The 19,617-nt window shown below is 39.4% G+C and overlaps 3 protein-coding genes across 5 annotated transcripts; 2 read left to right on the top strand and 1 right to left on the bottom strand.

Moving 5' to 3' along the window:
- Positions 1-1,876: 1,876 nt before the first annotated feature.
- Positions 1,877-11,434, top strand: rab6a (RAB6A, member RAS oncogene family). 2 transcript variants are annotated; one of them, XM_034889719.1, is made up of 8 exons: positions 1,877-2,262; positions 6,169-6,227; positions 6,319-6,372; positions 7,036-7,141; positions 7,405-7,516; positions 8,429-8,522; positions 9,222-9,288; positions 9,933-11,434. In XM_034889719.1, exons 1-8 carry the CDS (start codon positions 2,193-2,195, stop codon positions 9,995-9,997), a joined length of 627 nt encoding a protein of 208 aa, XP_034745610.1. In that variant the 5' UTR covers positions 1,877-2,192; the 3' UTR covers positions 9,998-11,434. The 2 variants fall into 2 exon arrangements, with proteins under 2 accessions (XP_034745610.1, XP_034745609.1); XM_034889718.1 differs by lacking the exon at positions 8,429-8,522 and adding an exon at positions 7,895-7,988.
- A 975-nt stretch (positions 11,435-12,409) lies between these two features.
- On the top strand, positions 12,410-16,773 carry dnajb13 (DnaJ heat shock protein family (Hsp40) member B13). The gene is made up of 8 exons (XM_034889717.1): positions 12,410-12,645; positions 12,752-12,855; positions 13,495-13,656; positions 13,737-13,885; positions 13,975-14,088; positions 15,717-15,830; positions 15,925-16,001; positions 16,274-16,773. The coding sequence occupies exons 1-8, from the start codon at positions 12,578-12,580 to the stop codon at positions 16,422-16,424; spliced, it is 939 nt and encodes a 312-aa protein (XP_034745608.1). The 5' UTR covers positions 12,410-12,577; the 3' UTR covers positions 16,425-16,773.
- Positions 16,599-18,954, bottom strand: LOC117955306 (mitochondrial uncoupling protein 2-like). 2 transcript variants are annotated; one of them, XM_034889715.1, is made up of 8 exons: positions 18,704-18,954; positions 18,453-18,606; positions 18,012-18,203; positions 17,682-17,898; positions 17,400-17,597; positions 17,207-17,308; positions 16,934-17,114; positions 16,599-16,759 (listed from the first exon to the last, which is right to left on the bottom strand). In XM_034889715.1, the coding sequence occupies exons 3-8, from the start codon at positions 18,135-18,137 to the stop codon at positions 16,645-16,647; spliced, it is 939 nt and encodes a 312-aa protein (XP_034745606.1). In that variant the 5' UTR covers positions 18,138-18,203; positions 18,453-18,606; positions 18,704-18,954; the 3' UTR covers positions 16,599-16,644. The 2 variants fall into 2 exon arrangements, with proteins under 2 accessions (XP_034745606.1, XP_034745605.1); XM_034889714.1 differs by having other exon boundaries at positions 18,012-18,213; positions 18,454-18,606.
- Between the last annotated feature and the right edge of the window lie 663 nt (positions 18,955-19,617).

Raw genomic sequence — 19,617 nt, 5'->3', positions numbered from 1 at the left:
CCACTTGTCTTAGTGCATATACTAGTAAAAAAAGAAAAACTGCAAATGGAAAATCTGGCATGCTCACCTATATTCTGCAGGGATCCAATATTTAAAAAATGTATCATTTCTTTTCAGTTTGAGCTTATAAAGATGCCCACATAAACATACAGTTTAAATCCCTTACACATATATGTCCACATATAAGCTCTCAAGACTCTATGTCTTGTCAGGATAATCAATATTTAAACCTGTGTAATGTTTGTAGGAGATATGTAAAAGTGGCCTCATCCTCACAAGGGTAGGCTACTTGTGAAAATGTGGAAATCAGAGGTGATTCCTAATGCATGATCATGATCATGATGAATCGTGGTTAAGTATAGTAGATTATTTCTGTCTTGAGCTGAAGAAACAGGAATAGTGAAACAAATATAGGAAACCCATTGTGCACAAAAAATGTGTGCAAAATATTAGGAAGCCATTGGCACTATGACCTGACACAATCCATATCTCACTTTTCTGAAGGCTTAAACACAATGTTTTAGCTCTCTTCCCTTCATGGCCACCCCCCAAGAAATTAAAAACTCTTTAAGTCTGTATGAGATCAGTATCAAATGTTTAAATGGTTTCATTCTAAATTTTATGAAACATGTAAAAAAAACACAATTTCAAGGTTAACTGATTTAAATAGTTACTGATCAGTAAAACATGAATTAATAATGTATTGACCATATGGTAAATAAAGACAATACTCTATAGGCTACATAACTAAACCATTTACACCAGTTTATTCATGGGTTTGTCTGTCCTTTGGTGAAGTGAATGAAGTCCCCTTGTCTGTTGCCACAGGGCTTCAACCTTCTGAACAGCAGACGTCCGGTGAGCGTCCTTGTTCAATTTCTGAGGTCAACAGAAATTGAACAAGAGCTACAGTGGGCCTTGTAAACATTACAGCAAGATACCAATTTAAAAATGTATATCTGACATATCAAACCTAATAAGTTAGACTTTTTACTGTTGCACCTACATGCTACCCATAATAACTGTGATTTCATTTTGTTCACTGGCAAAATAATCTTATGGCAGTTGGTTTGATGTCATGATGAAAGGTGTCAAGCAATACCTGGAATTAATATAGAACTGTGCATGTGCACACTGAAGTGATGTCTCCTAATAGTGTGCCATGAACAAAAAAGGTGGCATTATGTCACCAGCAACAAGGTATTGGCTTAATATTGTCACGTGAGGTTGTCAAAACGTATATTATACTTAAATATGTGTTATATAGAATTGTTAAGTACTTCACAGACATTATAACCGTAGTAGCAGATCATACAGATTGGGCAAATCAAGTAAATTACAAGCTTCTAGTGGAAGAAAAAAAACGAATGAATACGAAGCATATAATGAAGTAAATTGGTGAATTGGAGCACTGACAGAAAATATAAAGACGGCATATGTTTGGAAGGTATTTCATGTTCAATTTTGATTGAATAGGAAACCAGATGCAAATTCAAAAATGTAATTGCAATATCAGTATGGGCCACAATTGGTCTCCTCAAGATTAAAGGTTGCGTATGAGGCGGTTGGGTGGGCACGCCCTCTTGTGGGCATACAAAGACACATCACGCGACATTCAAAGCCTCCTTTATATTTCATTAGTCTCTATCACTCTGGTCGGAAGTTTCCTGTTATAGAACCACTGGTTTAACACATAGACCGTATATATATTGACCGTTTATATTAACGGTCTATGGTTTAACATGAATTGAACGTGTGTACACTCGTATGTGCGTTGCTCTGCCACAGGTCTACACCTTTTTGTCATAATGTGTTTTTTCTCCACCAGTAGAGGGCAGCATAACAATACCGCTGACATGCCAAAAACACTGTCAACTCTGTGTCTGAAGAAGAAGAAGAGAAACCCAGGGAACCTGGTAGTGGTGGTCTAGACATGTCAGAGAACTGACAGCAATGCTAACTTTGCCGCAGTAGTTAGTGAGTTATTTAAAAAAGTGTCTGGAAGCTTAAAGAAGGGATTTTAACGCACAAAACCTCGCTAGGCGGCATGTTTAGAGGGTTGGCAGACCGGTAAAACGTTACGGATACCGGGAACTTTGATATCTGACAAACGTTGGTTAGCTAGCATTAGCTGGCTATCTAGGGAGCTCCTGAAAAGTAACGCCAGGGCTTGTTTCATATTCCATACCGTCATGTCTGCGGCCGGAGACTTCGGAAACCCTTTGAGAAAATTTAAATTGGTCTTTCTCGGGGAACAGAGTGGTAAGTCTGATGCTAACGTTAAATGTCGTTTGGATGTCGCATCTAAGTGATGATCTGCAAGAGATATAAGTTAGCCAACATTAGAGTTTGGTAGCTTTGGTAGGGTGATTAACGTCAACCAGTTAGCTAACGTTAGCTAACATTAGCTGCGTAACGTTAAACTTGACACGGTGGTAGCATTGCGACATCGTAACTTGTTACTGAATGTCAACGTTGCAATATATTTTCTCCCTGATAGGGTATATTCATGTCTGTGGAAATGGAATTGTTTGCTTGTTAGCTAACTTCCGTGGCAACCTGGGATAGTATACATTAACATAACTAAGCCAGTGGCAGCAAGTGAGAGTTACAAGTGTCAATGAATATAGTTAGCTACAATTCAGTGTTTTTACTCAGTTCTATTCAGCGGGTCGCTAACTGTCTTAAGCACCACAATAATGACTGGCTTCATGTTAACGTACAGACATTATCCGAATGAGTTCCATGCAGTGAGGTGCACAGATTTGAAATTTGTATTGGTATCATATTTGTACTTAGTATCAGCAGATACCCTAAGATGAGAAATCAGACTCGGTATCAAGAGAGATAAAGTGGAATCGGTGCATCCCAATTCTACATGAAGCCCCAAATTCAGCTTACACGGTTTGCTTTGTGTTGGCATGCTAAACGCACAGCTGTGGAAACAGCGGAAAGCCGTGGAAGTATGCGCACCCCAAACATTTACCTTTAAAAAAAAAACAAGAGGATAATTGTTCGTATCGACAGTGAACAACTCCCCTGCCCCCTTCTCGTCTAGTACAGGCACACGCTCTGTTTAGTTTGGCTGGGAAGGGGGAACGTGAGGAGAGAGTGTGTAGGAATGCTACTGGGCAGGTTTGGTAATTGGGATGCATGCAGCCCCTCTCCTCAGAAGTGCCCCCAGGGTGGATACACTGATATGTAATCAGTGTCATCATTTTTGTGGACTTTGAATGAACACATCAGCAGCTAGAATAAATCACCTGTAGTCAACTTAGCCTGTTACTGTAGCCTCTACTTATGAAATAATGCCAATAAATAAATACAACTAGTATTATTATATAGAACATGCTTTTGTCCTGATGATTCTTTCACAATACATGGGTATCATTGATTTGTATTGTGATTTATTTCTATTGTAAAAGCATTGCAAATCAATTTTGCGTATTTCCTTTCCTTCTTTAAAAAAAAGCTGAAAAATAAACTTCTAGAGACAATACATCATGAGACATATCTAAAACGTAATTGTTTTCTAAAAAAGAATGCACAGCCATCAGTCATTCGGACATTTATTTAATTTGTGAAGAAGTACGTAACACGTATGTCTGTTTTGCTGGGAACGTATGACGTAGCTTTCAGTGGTACTATGTAAACAGTAACTTGGTGAAAAAACAGAAAATCTATTTTAATATTGATTCTAGGTGAAATAATCGATTCTAAAGTGTCACGGAAAAAAACCTAATGTTAACCGCTTTATCTAGCCAATAAATGGAGAAACTGTATTTCATGTTGCTCCGCCACTTCTGGTCTGACAATACCCAGTCTGGTTTAAAAAGGTCAGTATCAGCACTGATACTGCTCCTGCTGATGTGATTGTGTGCACCCCAAGTGGCAAACAGGATAAGGTAGTGTAGGAAATGCCTCCTCTGCCGTGATTATCTTTCTAAAGGTGTTGTGTCCAGTAATATGACTCTCTACTCCCATCAACATAAGACAGACTTTGCGTTAGTCAGACAGTGTATGATCAGCTGTGGTTTCTTGTAAACAGCAGTGTTGGCTTTGGCCATGTCATCATCACTGGTTGCACCGTGTAACCGATATAAAGCAACCCGAGCTCAGCCAAACATTCCGAAGGCTGGGGAGCCCTGCTGCGCGGATGCTCTGAGCAACAGTATGAGTGTCTCTCTGTACAAATGTGCTAAAAGTGATGTTTTACAGCAAGGTTGGACAAAATGTTATGAACCTTTTTACAGATGCCGTGTTTAAAGAATGTGTAAGTGTAAGCTTAGATATGGGGCATCAGAAATTCTCAAAAGTTGATCAGTCCGGGGCTGGGAACAGCAAGGCAGAACATTTAAATTGGGAAATAATAAGGGCGTCTGGTTCCCAACCCTACTTGTCTTTCGACATTCCTCAACCTTCCAATGTCTCCTACTGTACAAAAGACTGTACACCACCCCACCATGTAATGGACAGAATATTCAAAGGGAGCAAGAGTTGCTTGACATGCTGCTTTCAGAATCTTAGAAAACAAGAATCACGATTCTTACATGAATGAATCTCTTCCAACCCCCCCTAGTACACAACTTATTTTCCTATCTGTATATCTTGAATTTGATACACAGTTCATAATATAGTAGATAATAATCCATCCTTTTATGTTATTTGCTAACATTTCTCATTGTTAGCAAAGTTGTTCATAGAGACTAGAGATGGTCCGATACCATTTTTTGCTTCCCGAGACCCATTCTGATACCGAGTACTGATCCGATACCTGTGTGACATGTATTTTATTAGGTTTTAACAGCTGTATACTACTATCCATGTATGGATGTGATATGATTTCTTTGTTGTCGGTCTGACTCAGGTTAAACTCTTTGTGAAACACAAACAGTGAATGCCACAGAACTTTCTTTTATTATCCAGTTTGACAGTCAGTCATAACGGAAAAATTATGTATAAATAAACAACTTTAATGTAGAATTAGATTTATTTACATGGCATCAAATCTGTGTATACACTCCAGTACTTCCCCATACCAGTTTTTTAGGCAGTATCGGAGGCAATACTGACACACGATGTTGTCAGTGTGCAATTACAATTACAGATTGAGTGTTGGTCTGGGGAGTCGGCTCTGTATTTTCCCTGCAAGAGGTGTGACCAACGGGCAAAGTTCAAATGAGTCTTTACGCAATAGAACAGTCCTTCAACCAATCAAACCTAGGATCCGGGTGACGTAGAACACACCGCAGCATCAACAGGTTCGCTGCGGTTCGGTGGCGTTCGGTGGCCACCGCTGTGTTGAATGTGAACAAGAAGCAGCTTGGACGCTTCTCTATCGGCATCGTGTTAAACCCGCCAATAGCGCGGCAGGTAGATAAGGCAGTTTGTGTTTGCTTCCTGCAAAATTGTGAACTGAAGCAGGAGAATTAAACGTCATGCCCTTTAAACCAAATTGGCGGCAGAGTGGGCGCGGTTTACCCATTCTACCTTAGCCCTCCTTTGTCAATCAAAACATGCAGTGAAAACATTGCTGCTAGTATGTGAAACATATATTTTAATTTAATGTATTGGAAGCTTGCTGGTTTTATAGAAAGGAGAATATTGTATTTTTTAAATGTTACAGGTCATGAGGAGAGAGGGCCACACTGGCTACCTGGATTTGAATACATTTACACGCATTTTACTATGACAAGATCAGGTTCAGATTATTCAATTATAATCAGTCAGGGGTTGCATTTAGGCTGCAAAATTGTTTATTTAGAGCTGAAATAACTAGTTGGTTAACTGATTAGTCAATTAAGAGAGAATGCATGGACACATAATTTGTACGATTGTTTAAGTTGTTTATAAAAGCAAAAATACCAACAGCATCCTGTTCCAGCCTTAAAAATGTGAGAATGCTGCTTTCCTGTGTTTTTATATCTTTCCAAACGTAATATATATATATATATTTTTTTAAATGTTTGTCACATAAATAAAGCAATGCAAAGAAGTCACCTAGGGCTCAGGGTTAGGCTCTGACAAATAGTAAACGACATTTTCAATAGATCATAATCAACTAGTCTGCAGCTCTACTTGTGATAGCCAGATATTATTTTGGTTATTTTGAAGAAGAACTGACTAACCCAACCAAACGGTACTTTATTGTTTCTGTTTGTTTTTTAGTGGGAAAGACTTCGCTGATCACCAGGTTCATGTATGACAGCTTCGACAACACTTACCAAGTGAGACACCTCCACCCGATTTAAATCGCCATCAAACGTTCATTGATTGAAGAAGGTTATGCATATTTAACTGCTTGTCACCCATTTTCAGGCCACAATAGGAATAGATTTCCTTTCGAAAACCATGTACCTTGAAGATCGAACAGTAAGTTTATTTAAATTTTTTTAACTTCTTGTGTTCAGGACATCCTTGATTGTTGGTTGTTTTTGTCTTTGTCCAGATTGGGAAACTCTCTTATTGCCTGTTTTGGTGCAGGTAATATCAAGGGGCACTCAGATGCTGAATGCTGACATAATCTCATGGTGTTTTTCTTCAATAATTCCGTTCTCTCTAACAAGCACACGCAGCATTTGCACTGCCCTCCAAGTGAGAGCTGGATGCCGTACCCCATGGACCGTTCTCCCTTTCTGTTGTTTCTCCCCTCAACACCCGTTTTCTTCCTCTTCTTCCCACCCCTCCAACTATTCTCGTTATTCTTGTTTTGAAATTAAACACCTCAGTTCATCAAGACAGGAGGGTTGATGACAAGTGAAGGGTGATTATTTATTTATCCCCCCCACCCCCCACTCCCCTCCCCTGGTGGTCATTCACTACCTGCATGCACTCGCTCTCTCTAATCTCTCTATCTTTTCCCATTCGTCCTGACTTTATTCAGTTATTTTTTTTCAATTTGCTTTTTGTCGCCATAACTTACTTCATTTCTGACCTCGTTTTTATTTCCTTGTTTTTTTATTTTCATCCCTTTTTGTTTTCTATTTTCTTTTTCTCCTCTTTTGTTTCTCTTCCCATCCCCTTCCTGCCCCACAGATCAGGTTGCAGTTGTGGGACACGGCGGGGCAAGAGCGGTTTCGTAGCCTCATCCCGAGTTACATCAGAGACTCCGCTGCTGCTGTCGTAGTGTACGACATCACGAGTAGGTGGAAAACCTGTGCACGTCGAGGTTTTTCAAACATGCCGCATTTGCCTCACCCTCTGTTATGTGTGCTGTGTTCTTTACCATTCGGAAACAATCTGTTCAGTTAGATTTAGTTAGTAATATATCTACAGTCGGTAAATGTTTTTTTACTAAAAAAAAAACAAAAAAATCAGACTTGGTCAAAATGTGTACGACTTGGGATTCTACTTTGTTACTGTCACAAACTTTGCCTTCATGTTTCTCCCTCGTCTCTCTTTCAGACGTCAACTCCTTCCAGCAAACCACAAAATGGATTGATGACGTGAGAACGGAGAGAGGAAGCGATGTCATTATCATGTTGGTGGGAAACAAGACAGACCTTGCAGACAAAAGGTAATCTGTTCTTCCATCCCCCTGCCTCGGTGTAAGTGGGTCTTCTCCATTTAGAGCATTCCACTGAAGTCATTGAGTGTCGCTGCTGGCCTGTCAGTACTCTGAGTTCCTCAGTCCTGAGGCAAAGCAAGTTATCTCTGGCCTCTCTTTCTATGTTTCAAACTACATTGTTTTTCTAGATACGGATTGAGATATTTGATTGATTTAGTCTTTAGCGGACCAATCTCATGAATACACTGGTAGTTGTGATGGTCAGCTGTGATGTTTTGTAATATTTAATCAGTAAGTGTCTGCTGTGTGATCCAGATGGCCCGTCTGTTTAATGAAGTTGTGCAATGTCTTTAGCTGTGCATCTCTTAACCCCCTTATCTACCACAGGCAAGTATCTATTGAAGAGGGTGAGCGGAAAGCCAAAGAACTAAATGTAATGTTTATTGAGACTAGTGCGAAAGCGGGCTACAACGTAAAGCAGGTAAGAGTGTGTGTGAATCGTGCTCCGTGGTCCTGCTGCGGATGCTGCTGCCTGGGCTCCACCTCCAAAGGTTGCCTGCCAAAATCAGAGCTCAGAGGTTTGGGGAGTTGGATTTTAACCAATGATTTAAAAAAGATTTTCTCAAATAGCCATTTTTAAAACTAAGCAGCTGAATCATTGTCCATTTTCTGTCCAAATGTAAATCCTTTTGTCCCTATTGTAGAGCTCCTCTAACAAACTGAACCGGTTCTACTGGACAACTTTTGGTCGAGCACAGGGGGCAGTAGCGTTAGGATGGGGCACGGCTTGTTAATCCACTTCAACATGATCACAGTCTGTATTTTTTTTCCTCTTGTCTTTGTGTGGATGTCTGTGGTGATGCGTGCGTGTCCCCGTGGGTGTTTGTGTGTTGTTGCGCGGTGACTCGTGGCTCATCACAGACAGATAACCACAGAGGAGGGAGAACAGAGAGCAAAAGAGATGAATGTTCTGTTTATTGAAACAAGTGCAAAGACAGGCTACAATGTCAAACAGGTAGAGCGTGTGCACCTTGTGTGTGTGTGTGTGTTCATAGTGCTCATGCTCTTCCGATTTGCTTCTATTTCACACATGCATGCGTGCATAAAGGTGTGCTTCAAACATTGGCTTCCTCTGATTGAAAGTGAGCTGTGTGGATTTGTTTTTTCAAGCCCTCTCCCACCTGCTAGAAATTATGATTCTCCATTGGCCGACCTTTGATCAGACAGCCCTAGAGGTGGGTCAGGGTTTGCAAGCCTGTGCTCCACACCACAGCGATTAGCACATTGGCAGTACTTTTGTTGCACGTGTGTTAAGTGTAGTTCTATGTGATGCTTTTTAGTGGGGGGCGAGCATGTTGAGGATCATCATGCATTCAACACTTGCTTCTTTTTTTTTTTTTTTTTCATTTGGAATCAGTCAATCACTTAAAATCCTCCAAGCTCTACCAATAGAAGATCTCAGTAAGGCACAGTTACACCATCTTTTCAAGTCAGTGCAGACACATGGCCTTGCAGTAGCTCAAGCGGACGCTGCTAAATTCAAATCCGATTTGGAAAAAGCTCTGGTGGCTGTCTTCCTTTGTGCGAAACTCATGCTAAATCATGCAAATGGAATATACACCGCATGCTATCTTGATTTTAATCTCGTGCTTTTGTCATGCTTCGAGTATGTTTCCTTGTCTGACAGAATCGGCCTGGTTCTCTTTCCCTCCAGCTTTTCCGTCGCGTGGCAGCCGCCCTCCCTGGCATGGATATCACACAGGACAAGAGTAGAGAGGACAGTATCCTTTGTGCACATGTCAGCGTCTGGGTCTGACGTGACAGAAGAGAGTAAAGAGGTCTCCTCTGTCTTGTATGTGTCACATGGATAGTCCCTCCCTGAGGGAAAATCTACAGTGTGAGTACAGTGTGACAGCTTGCTGCTGTTTATTAACGCATGTGTCCTTTAGATTTATTTGACCAGTTGTAGAACATATTATGCTCCAGGTCACTGACTATTTTACTGTGGGTATAATAATAAATAAATATTTACCACCAGTTTGGTTCAGATTGCAGATGAGAGTTAATTCTACCTTATGAGCTCAGTTTTGACATGTTAATAAGTATGACCTAATAACTTGTAAATGGTTTATTCACAAGGCAATTGAAGATTGTCTTTGGTACTTTTAACAGATTAAGGTTTAGCATTAATACAGCATTTACAAATATGTGTGTGGAGTTAAATATCACATGATAAAAACCTGATCTTTCTCCATAGAATGCCATTGGTTTTTTAAATGCAGTGTGTGGAATATGTCGTCATTAGGAGTGGTTGTGCAATGGTTGTTTTGTTTGTACTGAAATTGGATTCACATTATTTCTCATGTACATTTTAGAGTAGAATTGTGTCCATTCTGTGATGTTCCTTAACACCTAAACCCTTCAGTGATTGACATTAAGCTGGAGAAGCCGCCAGAGCAACCTGTCAGTGAAGGAGGCTGTTCCTGCTAATGCCGACTTATCTCAATACTAAATATTTCTCTAACTGGCTTTTTCTCAATCCCGCTCGGTTTTTCTGTGTCTGTACCCTCCATTGCACTGCGCCTCTGTTCCCAGCCTGAAAAAGAACACTACAGCCATTATCCTTTCGCCATTGTGGAAAGCTGCTCTCTCATCAGGGCGCGCTGAAAGTCATAAATCACTTAAATTGAATATTTCTGTAAAATATACGTTGAAACAGCTGTTGTCTGTCATTTCAAACAGACAATATTCATATTGCTGTGGTGGGTCTTTAAAGAAGACTCTCTGAACCAAACAAAGAATGAAAATGTGTATTTTAAAACACAAAATCAAAGTACGTGTTTAAGAGTGAGAAAACACTTTAAAGAGTACAATATTGCTTTAAGCCTAATAAGCACAATGTGGATGTGTATGCATTTGTCCTTTCACATAACGTGTGCAGTTGCAATTGATTGGCAATGATTCGTTCATGATTTATGCTAACGAACTGTTCAAACGGTCTGGAATAATGTGGTGAAAAGTTGTGTTGAAGTTAAATGAGTTGGAACCTCTCCCTGTTGACATGTAACATGTTGACTGTACACCCAGGATGCTGCTGAAGCTGGACGTGGCAGGCATGAGCTTCTTTTAAACGGAGTGTGTGCTTTGTGCTTCCTATACCAGCTGAGTCCCAGTTCTCCCAACATGTATCAGCAGGACATGACAAGTCACTACACGGTCTCACACACACACACACACACACATACCACTGCATGGTCTCTACTACAAGAGCAACACTATTACTACGTCATCTGCGTTACCGTCCTTCCTCTCTTCCACATTTGTCCCTTGAGATTTGTTTATTATTTTCCTTGGCTTCCATTTTCTATTACCTTTTTATTTGAATAGATCTTTAATTATTTTTTCTAAAGACTACAGCTATGATAGATTTAAACTATTTCTATGAAGATAGTGTTTGAGAAGGATCTTTCTCATATATTAAGAGTCATAATCATAAAACCCACTGTAAACATTAGATATGGAGATGTATGCCTTTGGGAGTTCATCATAGAGTGCTTCCTTGGCTTTGGGTTTATTTAGTTAAGTTTGGTATGTTTTATGAACACTTTAAAGACGTGTATTTAATCCACATTGAGTTGTAATATTTATTTCTATTGGATTTGTTTCTTTTTTTATGGCTGTTAATATCTTCACTTGTGGTATACAAGTCCTCAATCGCTAATAAAATATGCATCCATCTGGACCACCTTCAACAGAATCAGAGAGTCTCTGCTGTTTCCTCTGTCGCCAATTTGATCATGCCTATGAAACGGTGCAATTTTGTGTGAATTTATGGACGAGAGTCCAATTTGAATAGCACTGTAGTCCTTAACGTTTCTGTCTGGAATTGTGATAAATGAAAGAATAAAAATACACTCTACACTGCTGCTGGAACTTATCAGTGTCTTTTTGACAGTTATAATACTTAATTATTTGAATGTCATTTTTTAATATCTGAAGTATAAATAAGTCAAAGACACAACACTATATCTTCAGCATGACTCTTAGCAGTGTAAAAAATAGCAACAGAACAGCATTAGCCGTGTCTGTTGCTCAGTCATGTGGACTGAACAACACTATGCTGGTCCTGTACTAATTCACTGCAGAAATTCTGACTTGAAAAGCACACATTGAGCCAATGGCTGTTATTATGGCTCCACAGTTTGTAATCCCACTGAGTCAGCATTCACAAAAGCGCAGCCGTAAACTGGCACACCTAAATAGAATCAAGCCGTTATGCAATAAATACCAGGTGTGGCACAAGTACAGTAATCATGGTTGAATCAAGTCTTCTGTACTCAAATGTAGCAAGGCCAGATTGCAAAGCATGCAACTGTCCAAGGGCCCCTAAAGTTTCAAATCATTTAATAATTTAGGAATTTTAGGCAAGCCAGATTAAGGTACAATATTAACTAATTTGGGTCTCGAATGATATACTGATTGTGTTAACCTGTCTTTTGAAGGGGCCCTGTGTCAAAATGGTAGTTCTAAGGATGTGATTATTTTAGTTTGTTTTCAGTTCAAGTGCATAGACCTAAAATTGTGCCTAATCAAATGACCTTAAACTGAAGTGAAAGGCTACACAATGCAGTGGGCAGGAAGTGTGTGTGGGCCTCAAAACAAGTTCATCTAGCCATGACCGTTGGCATTTTCTTAAAAAGACAAAGCTCACTTTGTCGGATGTGGGGCAGTAAGTGATTCCCACGTTTATACGTGTTTGATGATCTGAATAGTATTATTCCACTGTGACTTTACTACACACAAAATCACCAAATTATAGCTTTGTTGCATTTGTATAACAAACTCGTTAGTACTTTGCTTTACCATTGAGCACTGAACAGTTTGGCTCAGCCTTAATTGCAGTTCCCGCGAGAGTCTCCGAGCACCTGTTACCCTGGAAACCGAGCTAAACAACTGCTCTGAGTTTTATTTGCGGCAAAGCGTTGTTATTTTAAAACCTAGCTACACCGCGTGCGGGCACATCGGGCTTTTCTTTTACTTTTTGAGTTAATTCCAAGCATTTAAAACATAATGGGAAGCGATTACTACGAGACGCTGGAAATAAACCAAAATGCAACAGACGCAGATATCAAAAAGGCGTAAGTATTACCATCAACCTTTAACTGCACGTTACTTGATAGACGCTCAAACCTGAGTCATCGGGCTTGTGCTTCTTGCCTCAGTTCTCCTCTTTTGTCTAACTAGATATCGACGTCTTGCTTTGAAGTTTCATCCGAGGAGAAACAGAGATACCGGAAGCAGTAAGAAATTCAGTCAGCTGGGTGAAGCCTACGATGTGTTGAGCGACCGTAAGTTCAACAGAGAGGTCTGTTTTTATCTTGCAAACTGGAACAGTAACTTTAGTGCAACCTACCATATATATATATATATATATATATATATATATATATATATATATATATATATATATATATATATATATATATATATATATATATATATATATATATATATATATATATATATATCCTATATATATTTGCTATAATTTAGCAAAGCTATCAGAAATTATCGAAATTAAATGGAAATAATTATTAGTTAAGTCCTTGTTGGCTATATTTAATTTCAGCTTTATCTCTGATGCTAATAAGGAAAAAAAACATCACTAGGCCTACATCTCATCTGCTCTCTCATGTGTCAGGATAAAAGAATAAGCGATAGCCTACTAAACATAGTATTAACATGTCTGTACTGCTAGGATTGAGAGGAAACTATAGGCAAGTTTCTGTTAACAGGTGATGTGCATGTATGCGTTTTCTATTAAAAGTCTACAGGGCGTATATAATCAATTCAAAATCATCATTCGCTTGACTCTATCTAATGATCCACCTTTTATAAAAAAAATACAAAAAAATTCTATATCAGGTATTTACTGCATGGAGACTGGTGGTTTGTGTCTATAACAATATCTACGTTCTTCGTGACAGTACGAAAAAAGGCCACCTATGACAAGTTTGGCGAGGAGGGTCTAAAAGCTGGGATCCCACCTGAGTTCGGCAGCAGTGGGGCTTGTTCATCTAAATATGTCTACCATGGGAACCCAGACAAAACGTTCAAAGAGTTCTTTGGAGGCGACAACCCATTTGCAGGTAAGAAAAACAGGCCGTACAATGAATGTTCTTATTCAAATGTCATACTAATTTATTGTTATTATTATTATTATTTTTAGACTTTCATACAAACGATGCCCCACTTAAGTTTGGTGGCCTGCAATCAGTAATGGTGAAGACCCAAGATTCTCACATAGAGAGAGACCTGCATTTGTCTCTGGACGATCTCTTCCACGGATGCACAAAAAAGATTAAGATATCACGACGGGTAAGAGCTAATGTCTGTGAAAACACTATCTCCTCTCATCCAACAGCGTATTCATACACATATTCATGTTTTCCTCATTTGTTTAACAGGTGATGAATGACGATGGATTCACGTCTAGTATCAAAGACAAGATCCTGACTATAGATGTCAAGCCTGGATGGACCGAAGGCACAAGAATCATTTTCCCCAAAGAGGGAGATCAGGTAGAATAACTCTACATCCATTTACTATTGAGGAAAAATGTAATAATTGTCACTAATAACTCACCCATATGCTTTAATACTGTAAAGGGGATTTGACCAGTTGTTGTTCCACTACTCAGTTATGTGAGGGTTAGCATATGTTTTTTTTCTGTTTTAGGTTAGGATTTTGGTTAAATACAAGATAAGGCTTTGGTCTGGGTTTGCACAGTTCCGTCATGTACTTGCCTTGTGCAAAATGTCTTATAAGCAGAAGAAGAAGAAGAAGTGTTCAGACCTGAGTTTTGGCTTGTGACTGTTCCCGGTATTCTTTTTTACTTTTAGTATGTACTGTGGCCGCACTTACAAAGTACATACTGTTGCATGCAGTATGCATACCATTGGGACATATTGTACTATTTCAGAAAACTGCGCCTTGAACTTTCAACCTCTCGCTCACATGCTGCGCAGAAGATTGAGGGTCAGAATAGCCTTAAAAGCATGCTGGTGGGCATACTGCAAAATACCACCAGATTTATTTTTGGCATACTGCCTTTGACATACTATGTATTGGGACATACTAAATATTTTTCTGGCATACTACATTGCATGGTAGTATGCCAGTATGGTACTGGAGTGCACAGTCTTTTAGAGCTCATCTCTCAGCCAATGGCACCACATCTTACACAACCCCAGCTTTAAGTGTGCTGTATGCTTTAGAGGAAAGTCTAGCAAGTGATCAATTTACTAGTACAGTCTGTACAATTTTGGATTTGGAAGCACAAAACATGTCTCTAAAGTTGAAAATATGTTTTGTTTTCAGCATCAATCCATCAATCAATTTATTATTTGTCTCAGAGGGCAATTTGTGTCGCAGCAGACATAAAGTATAAAAACAAAGATACATGTATAAAATGCACATAAATACATAACAGATTACAGTACAACAGTCAGCATCTAGTATATACATTTTAGACACTATTAGCCCAACTTTGTCTAAATGAACTGCATGTTGGATTATCATTAGCATATGGAACATTGAGAGGAGTAACATTTGTAGGCATCTCTGTTACAGAAATGTCAATGCTTGGATCATAGGGGATACATCCTTAAAAGAATGAATAATTAGCTTAATAATGACTGCACTTTATGAGCAAGTCTGAATGTATATTGTAATAATGTTTGATGAATACGTGTTTGAGATATTGATGAAACACGACTTAAAATCTGCTCGAGTTGTTGACCACAGAATGCAGGACTGGGCCGTTTTGAATCAGGGGAAGATAACAGGATGTAATTCTTTAATGTGAACGGGTAATATTTTGGGGAAATTCTTAAGTGCAGTCAATGAGTTAAATATGAAGAGTTAAAACTTTCCACTGGAACCTCTGCTTTTCCACCAGTAGGTGGCCTCAGCTGATCTCTTTCAGTGTGCTGACACACGCTTATATGAATACAACCACATAGTAGTGAGGGAGAACGATTATTTGTCATCCTTACCTCTTTTGTTATGCTTGATATGATTTGGTCATTTTTTTGTATAACCAAAGAATGTGCACAAAGCTATTCTTTGAACAAACTATGCATAGTAACTAATTACATTACAAAGAGCCTGACTGCATGGTACTCATCTTGCTGCCTTTTACCTTAAGGGACCAAACAACATCCCTGCAGATATAGTGTTCATGGTGCGACAGAAGAGTCACCACCTGTTTGAAAGACAACACAATGACCTGATCTACAAGGCCCAGATCACTCTGGAGATGGTGAGTCATGTTAATGAGAGCCACACTCATGATTGTAATTATTAGTTACACTTGATTTGGTTTAAGTAGAATAAACGCTTAACCTTTCCCACAGGCCTTGACTGGGTTCTCTGTGGACGTGGAGACACTAGATGGCAGGCTAATCAGTATTCCCATCAATGACATTGTGCAGTAAGTGCTTTCCTATTTTGGTGCCAAATACTAAAGAGCATCCATGTATAATACTGTAATTTAACTCAAACCTCTGATACTCTAAAAGCCGAACTAATGATTTAAACATTAAGACAAAACCAGTAAGAGATTATCATAACAAATTCAAGCACTTTATACAAAACAGTACACGTACACAGAGACATTTCTAAAAGAATATAATTTGGGGTTTGTGCATTATCTGCATCAATTACTATCTTCCTGTCTCTGATTTGTTTGTCACAACACATCAGCCCTGCGTACAACAAAGTGGTGACCGGAGAGGGAATGCCGCTGTCCCAGGATCCTTCCCAGAGAGGAAACCTCATCGTTACTTTTGACATCCAGTTTCCTGAGAAGCTCTCTGCCGAGAGGAAGCATCTGATTAAACAAGCTCTAGCTTAAATTTTGATCACATTCTAATACCAATTCTAATTCTAATGTGTTGATATCCTTTCACTAATGTCATCATGAGAGAGAGAGAGAGAGAGAGAGAGAGGTATCAACTCAAATTGTTTAACGTTGACACTTGAAATATAAAATATACACCAGGATGCAACAAAAAGTGAAGATTTCTTGAAAAATACCGCTGTGCTAACATGAGCGTTCTGACCGATAACAGTGACTACAGTATAGTTGTGCAGTTTTGATTGGCTGCCATCATGGCTCGTTTCAGCTGCTCGTATGTCACAAACATCACCACGTTCCAGGAGCCCAGGCGTAAGAAAGATGGCATGAACCTCAAGAGCAAAAACAAAACAGAACAACGTGATTGATTGCAATCCATTCATACTAATATGTGTTTAGATGTACATTTAGTTTAACAACATGTTTATCTCTTCCCCCACCTCTATAAAGGTTTGATTTATATTTTCATTAAACCTCTCAATATTGGCCACGCAGACATTGCTTACCCCTTATAAAATGCAAACGGCCCCTCTTTGGTCATCATGGCAGCAGCGCAATTGAGGACACTGTTGTATTTGCCAAGAGCAGCGTTCATATATCTTGTCTTGATCACATCAACTGGAGAGGCGATCACTGTCGTGCACAACCCTGCACCAAAGGCTGACACAAAGTGGCAGGGCAGATTATCTGTGGAGTAAAGGTCAAAAGTCACTGCTCCAAAAAGAACACTGGGGGGCACTGTCATGGCTCCGCATGATGTACTCCAGACATTGTTTTACCTGTCAGGGGAGTGGACTTAAGGAGCGTGTCTTTGATAAAGTCGTATGTCACCAGTTCAGTGCAGTTAACAATAGCATTCCGTGCTATGTTTGGAGCTGTCCCTGCAACACAGAGTAATATAAATATTTATCATGAGAAATGAAAGCACATTCTTTATTACCTAAAAAAGAATCTCTTAAACTTCAGCTATACCTTTCCACAGACCACGAATGCCTTCTTCTTTAGCAATGGTCTTGTAAGCATCAATAGTGCCGGTGTAGCGTCTGGCATGCCCAGGAGTCCTGGCCTGTGCCTGGAAGCGAACTTTCACCACATCTGTAGGCTGAGCAAAAGCAACCGCCATGGCGCCGGTGGTAGATCCCGCAAGCAGCCGACTGCCGATGCCAACATCTGAACCACAAAGGAGGGAGGTGTCAGTCCTGATTGGTGGACTCCCTTGATTTACAACATTAGAACACATTCATAGGTACTCACGATCGGAGCCTTTAGTGTAGAACTGTTTAACAGAGTCGTAGAGACCGATGCGCACAGAGGAGAAGCTCATCTGCCTTTGGAGTCCCGCCACCAGTCCACTGTAAAGGCTCCTGGGGCCCTCTGTACGCACCATGGTGGTGATGGTGCCAAACACTCCACGATACTTCAATGCAGACTTTTTTGCTGTAGCTGCAGAAGCGCTGGCCTCTCCTTGGATCTTTGCAGGGTAAAATGTAAATAGGTGAGGATTAAAAATAATGGGGGACTTCCGTGTAGCTTCTTCATGTTTAAGGGCACTAATTAATGCACAAATGTTTTGTGGACGTTTACCTGCAGCCGCACTTTGGCCGTGTCCAGGGGAAAGGTGACCAGGTCAGCTATGCATCCTGCAGTTCCTGCTCCCACAAACTTTACAGCTGCTGATGGAGGCACATCCCCAGGTCCAAAACCAACCATTTCCCAGAATGATTTCAATCAATATATTGAAGAGTGGCTTCTTAATGAAGACAGGACAAGAGGCTCCTGCAAAATCGGAAAAACATACCCATTGATGTATTTAATGTAAAAGAATGACTCGCACCTCCATTAACCAAGAAAGACATCCTAGAGTAGAGGATTTAATGAAAGACAGCTGTTCAGTACATTATGTGCCGACAACAAAAGGCTTGCTCACAACAACAACAAAAAAAGGGGAATTCAATAGCACAAATAAATATTATCTCTCATTTTACATTTATTTTTTAAGTCAGATTTTGGGTTGTCAATTCTTACCTTTATTGGAGCAGTTAAGGTCACAAATATTAGAGATCAGGATTCTCTAAAGGTGTCCCTTTGGCTGAACTTTGTCCCAGCTATAAATTGGTTTCCTTGTTTTTCCATAGAAGTTTTTTCAGAAGTGATGATCCCTAAAATCATACTCCTAATCCTGGAAAAGAGATAAATATGGTCAAAAACAATAGCAAGGGGACAGTGCTAACAATAGTTTAAATATGCCAAGAAAAAAAAGGTTTTACAGGCTATACCGTGATCTTGATTTGTTAAAATGCCTGGTCAAATGCCTCTCCGAGTGACAACAGAGAATGAATCAGTGAATGAACAGGACACAGTGGTGAAGAGAACATAGCCCTCCCATAATACCGCCTTGTCCTTGTTATATCATGGCACGTGTTGCATGCCGGAGCTCCACCCCCACCACATCTCAACCCCACTTCATCTATAGGCTGCATGCTGGCCCAAGACTATGAACATGCCTGCGTGATAAATAGCCTGGGATTGTTTTGTCTGAAATGTGTTGGGCCATGTTTTCTCTCTCTCTTTCTCTCTCTCTCTCTCTCTCTCTCTCTCTCTCTCTCTCTCTCTCTCTCTCTCTACTTGACTTCAAAATCAAGCTTACTCTATATTTTTCCCTAATACCAGAACAGCATCATCAAACAATAAAAAACAGTTTTGTGATTTATTAGAAAGGCTAAAAAAAATATATATATATATATATATATATATATATATATATATATATATATATATATATATATATATATATGTATAGCTACATTTTTGGATTTTTCAAACTTGCTTAATTTAGGTTACTCAGTTTTTCTGTTTGAAGGTCTGTACATCACATTATTATTATAGTACAGAGAGCACAGAGAGAATAAATGCTGAGTCATGCTGAAAACACAAGAACACATAAACCTCACCCACCAGATTAGTTCCGCATGTTCAGAGCGTTAACCTTCTTGCCACAGTTACTTTTTTTTTTAAACGTGATCCATTGCTTGTGCATGACTAATTGTTAAAAAAGTACTCTTAAAAAGTATGTACAGTAGTCAAAACACCTTAAGTACGCAGTTTTGTGTTTTCATTAAAAAAGTATTAAAAAAAAAAAAATTCAGTAAGAGAGTATTGCATTGGCAACCTGCACAGTGTTGTTAACAGG

This window comes from Etheostoma cragini, chromosome 13 (assembly GCF_013103735.1).
Source record: "Etheostoma cragini isolate CJK2018 chromosome 13, CSU_Ecrag_1.0, whole genome shotgun sequence".
Classification (NCBI taxonomy): domain Eukaryota; kingdom Metazoa; phylum Chordata; class Actinopteri; order Perciformes; family Percidae; genus Etheostoma; species Etheostoma cragini.
Note: the sequence above shows the minus strand (reverse complement) of the source record. Positions and strands in the feature narration are given on the sequence as shown.